The sequence below is a fragment of the Tupaia chinensis genome, unplaced genomic scaffold, assembly GCF_000334495.1.
Source record: "Tupaia chinensis unplaced genomic scaffold, TupChi_1.0 Scaffold145396_1, whole genome shotgun sequence".
Classification (NCBI taxonomy): Eukaryota; Metazoa; Chordata; class Mammalia; order Scandentia; family Tupaiidae; genus Tupaia; species Tupaia belangeri.
This window is the reverse complement of record NW_006205257.1, coordinates 2,236,154-2,238,570: the sequence shown is the minus strand read 5'-3', so window position 1 is coordinate 2,238,570 and position 2,417 is coordinate 2,236,154. Positions and strand designations below refer to the sequence as shown.

General features: G+C 64.7%; 2 protein-coding genes across 2 annotated transcripts in view; one reads left to right on the top strand and one right to left on the bottom strand.

The window, feature by feature from the left end:
• The window catches only part of ANKRD27 (ankyrin repeat domain 27), a gene marked incomplete in the record, with an annotated part of 85,726 nt that extends 84,721 nt beyond the window's left edge, over nt 1-1,005 (bottom strand). The window contains 1 exon segment of the mRNA XM_027768071.1: nt 874-1,005.
• Nucleotides 1,006-1,647: 642 nt separating this feature from the next.
• RGS9BP (regulator of G protein signaling 9 binding protein) overlaps nt 1,648-2,417 on the top strand; it is a 2,479-nt gene continuing 1,709 nt past the window's right edge. The window contains 1 exon segment of the mRNA XM_006172391.3: nt 1,648-2,416. Within this exon segment, the coding sequence (XP_006172453.1) occupies nt 2,077-2,416 (340 nt within the window). The 5' untranslated portion in view covers nt 1,648-2,076.

The following is a 2,417-nucleotide window of genomic DNA, read 5'->3' as shown; positions in this document are numbered from 1 at the left end:
TACCCCCCGTGCCACTGGCTGGCCAGGAAGAGTGCATTCTTGACTCAAAAGAGGGGCCTCTCTCCCCAAGCCCATACATTTAGAGAAATCCCAGCTGGCTTGCAACCTGAGTTCCTCCAGTCTTGCCATCCCTCACTCCCCCAACGTCCGTCCTAAGCACTCAACGAGAACTCGGTAACTCGCTGCTTGGCCCACGAGTGCCTAAGACCCATGCACCTCGAAAGGTGGCCAGAAAGCACGGCCTGGCTCCTGCTCCACCAGCAGTCCATTTTCAACGAAAAATCTGAATAGACCTAGAGTCCGGGTATCTCTTGGTGCTTGTGAGTTTTCCTGAAGTAATCTTTACCTACCAGGACGAAGAGACCTGGCCCGGCGAAAGGACGACAGGCAGGGATTTCCCTCCGCCCCCACGCCTTCATCACCCCTGCGGACCACAACAACCTGGCCCGCGGGTCCGACCTACACCCACAGCTTCCCTCCACCCTCCCCCGCAAGCTGCAAGGAAACCCTAGGGGACTTTGCGCGCAAGCGACGCCCCGCCCACTGCCCCCAAATTCCAGCTCATCGGACTCGGGACGCGCCGGCAAGTCCCGGAGCCTCGGGGATCACAGGGCACATTCTTCGCCGCCTCCCCTCCCTCTGGGCACGAGGAGCGCCGTGGGCAGAGCGTGCCCGGCTGCAGACAGGAGCGAGAAGGGCGAGCGGGGCGGCCCATCCCGGGGGACCCGCAGGGGCCCGCCAGCTCAGCCCCGGGCGCCGGCTGCAGGGAGCCCCTCCCCCTTCCCTCCAAGGCCCCGCCCGGCCTCCGGGCCTGGAGGCGCAGATGTCCCGAGGAAGAAGAGGTGCTGAAAGAAACAACCGGAAGGCACTTACTTAAAAAGCTACATAGTTTTGCTCCTAGCCCATTTCGGCGCGGCGGCAGCACCTCTGGGCCCCTCGGATCGGACCTCACGGCCCACCACCCCTGCGCGGTGGCTCAGCTCCACAGCCCACCCCTTACTCAGCCGTTGGGCGGGGCGTCGCCCCAAGGCCTCCAATCGGCCCAATGAGCGGCTGTCCTTATCCAGAGTGACATGTACGCAGAGCAATCATTGTATCCAGCCCAGCCAGGGGTGGGGCTCAGGCAACTCACCGCGCTTCCTACTCATGCTGGCTCCGCCCCGAGACACTAACTGCGCGTGCCCAGAACGGGAGGGGGCGGGGCCGAGAGCAGATCTGACATTAGGGGTGGGGTCCAAGCCCGGTAGCTTGAAAGTGGGCTGGACCGCGAGGGAGAAGAACCGGACACCGGAACCGTGCCGCCCTGGGGGTCGCTCTTCACTGCTTGCTTTGGAGGACGGAGGTGCCCAGTCCTATGAGACACAGCACTCCCTTTCGCTAGCAGGGTCGGAGAGACAGTGTCCCTGAGTTCTAGTCCCCATATTAGCATAGACTTTTCGTGAGCGAGAAGTCCTGGGCCTCATTTTTCCCATCTGTAAACTAGGGAAGGGTTGGATCCGCTGAATGCTAACATTCCAAAACTGTAATGGGGTACAGAGGAGGGAGAGACTGGAGACCCACACGTGACCTCGCGCGGGGCCCCGCCTACCACTGATCTAAGGGGTGGAAGCACCGGGGGAGGACAGGTTGTGGCGGGTCCGAGGAACCCCGCCCCGGCTGCCCTTGGCAGCCGCTAAGGCGGAGCGCGCGGCTCAAGCTGCCCTGCTAGCCCCAGGGTCCGCACCGGAGGAGAATGGGGACCGGGACCGCACCCCTAGCTTTGCAGGCAGCCACAGTGGAGTCAAGGGCTGTGCAGAGACACGACGTGTGATTCGAAGCGCATCTGGAGAGGATGGACGAGCGGACCGGAGACAGCTAACGCGACTCCCTCTCCACCCCTTTTCTGCGGAGGCGCACGTCGCGGGTTCCGGTCAGGCTCCTTCGACCGCCGCGGCAGTGCCGAGCGAGTCACCAGCCATGAGGAGCGTTCCGGCAGCCCGGCCCGGAGCCGGCAGCGGAGGTGGACGCGTACTGTCGCGCTGAAGATTTGAAGCCGACCAGGGCGCGGGCGGTCGGACTGCGCTGGAGCGCACCGCTATGGCAAGGGAAGAGTGCAAGGCACTACTAGACGCGCTCAACAAGGCAACCGCGTGCTACCACCACCTCGTGCTGACCGTCGGCGGCTCGGCGGGCTCGCAGAACCTGCGGGAGGAGCTGCAGAAGACGCGCCAGAAGGCTCAGGAGCTGGCGGTGGCCACCCGCGGCCGGGGGCTGACGGTCGCGCGGCGCGACAAAGGCGTGGGAGCCGAGGAGCGCGCCGAATTCGAGCGCCTCTGGGTGGCCTTCTCCGGCTGCCTGGACCTGCTGGAAGTCGACATGCGGCGCGCGCTGGCACTGGGCGGCGCGGTCCCTCTGCACACGCCCCTGAGGCCGCTTGT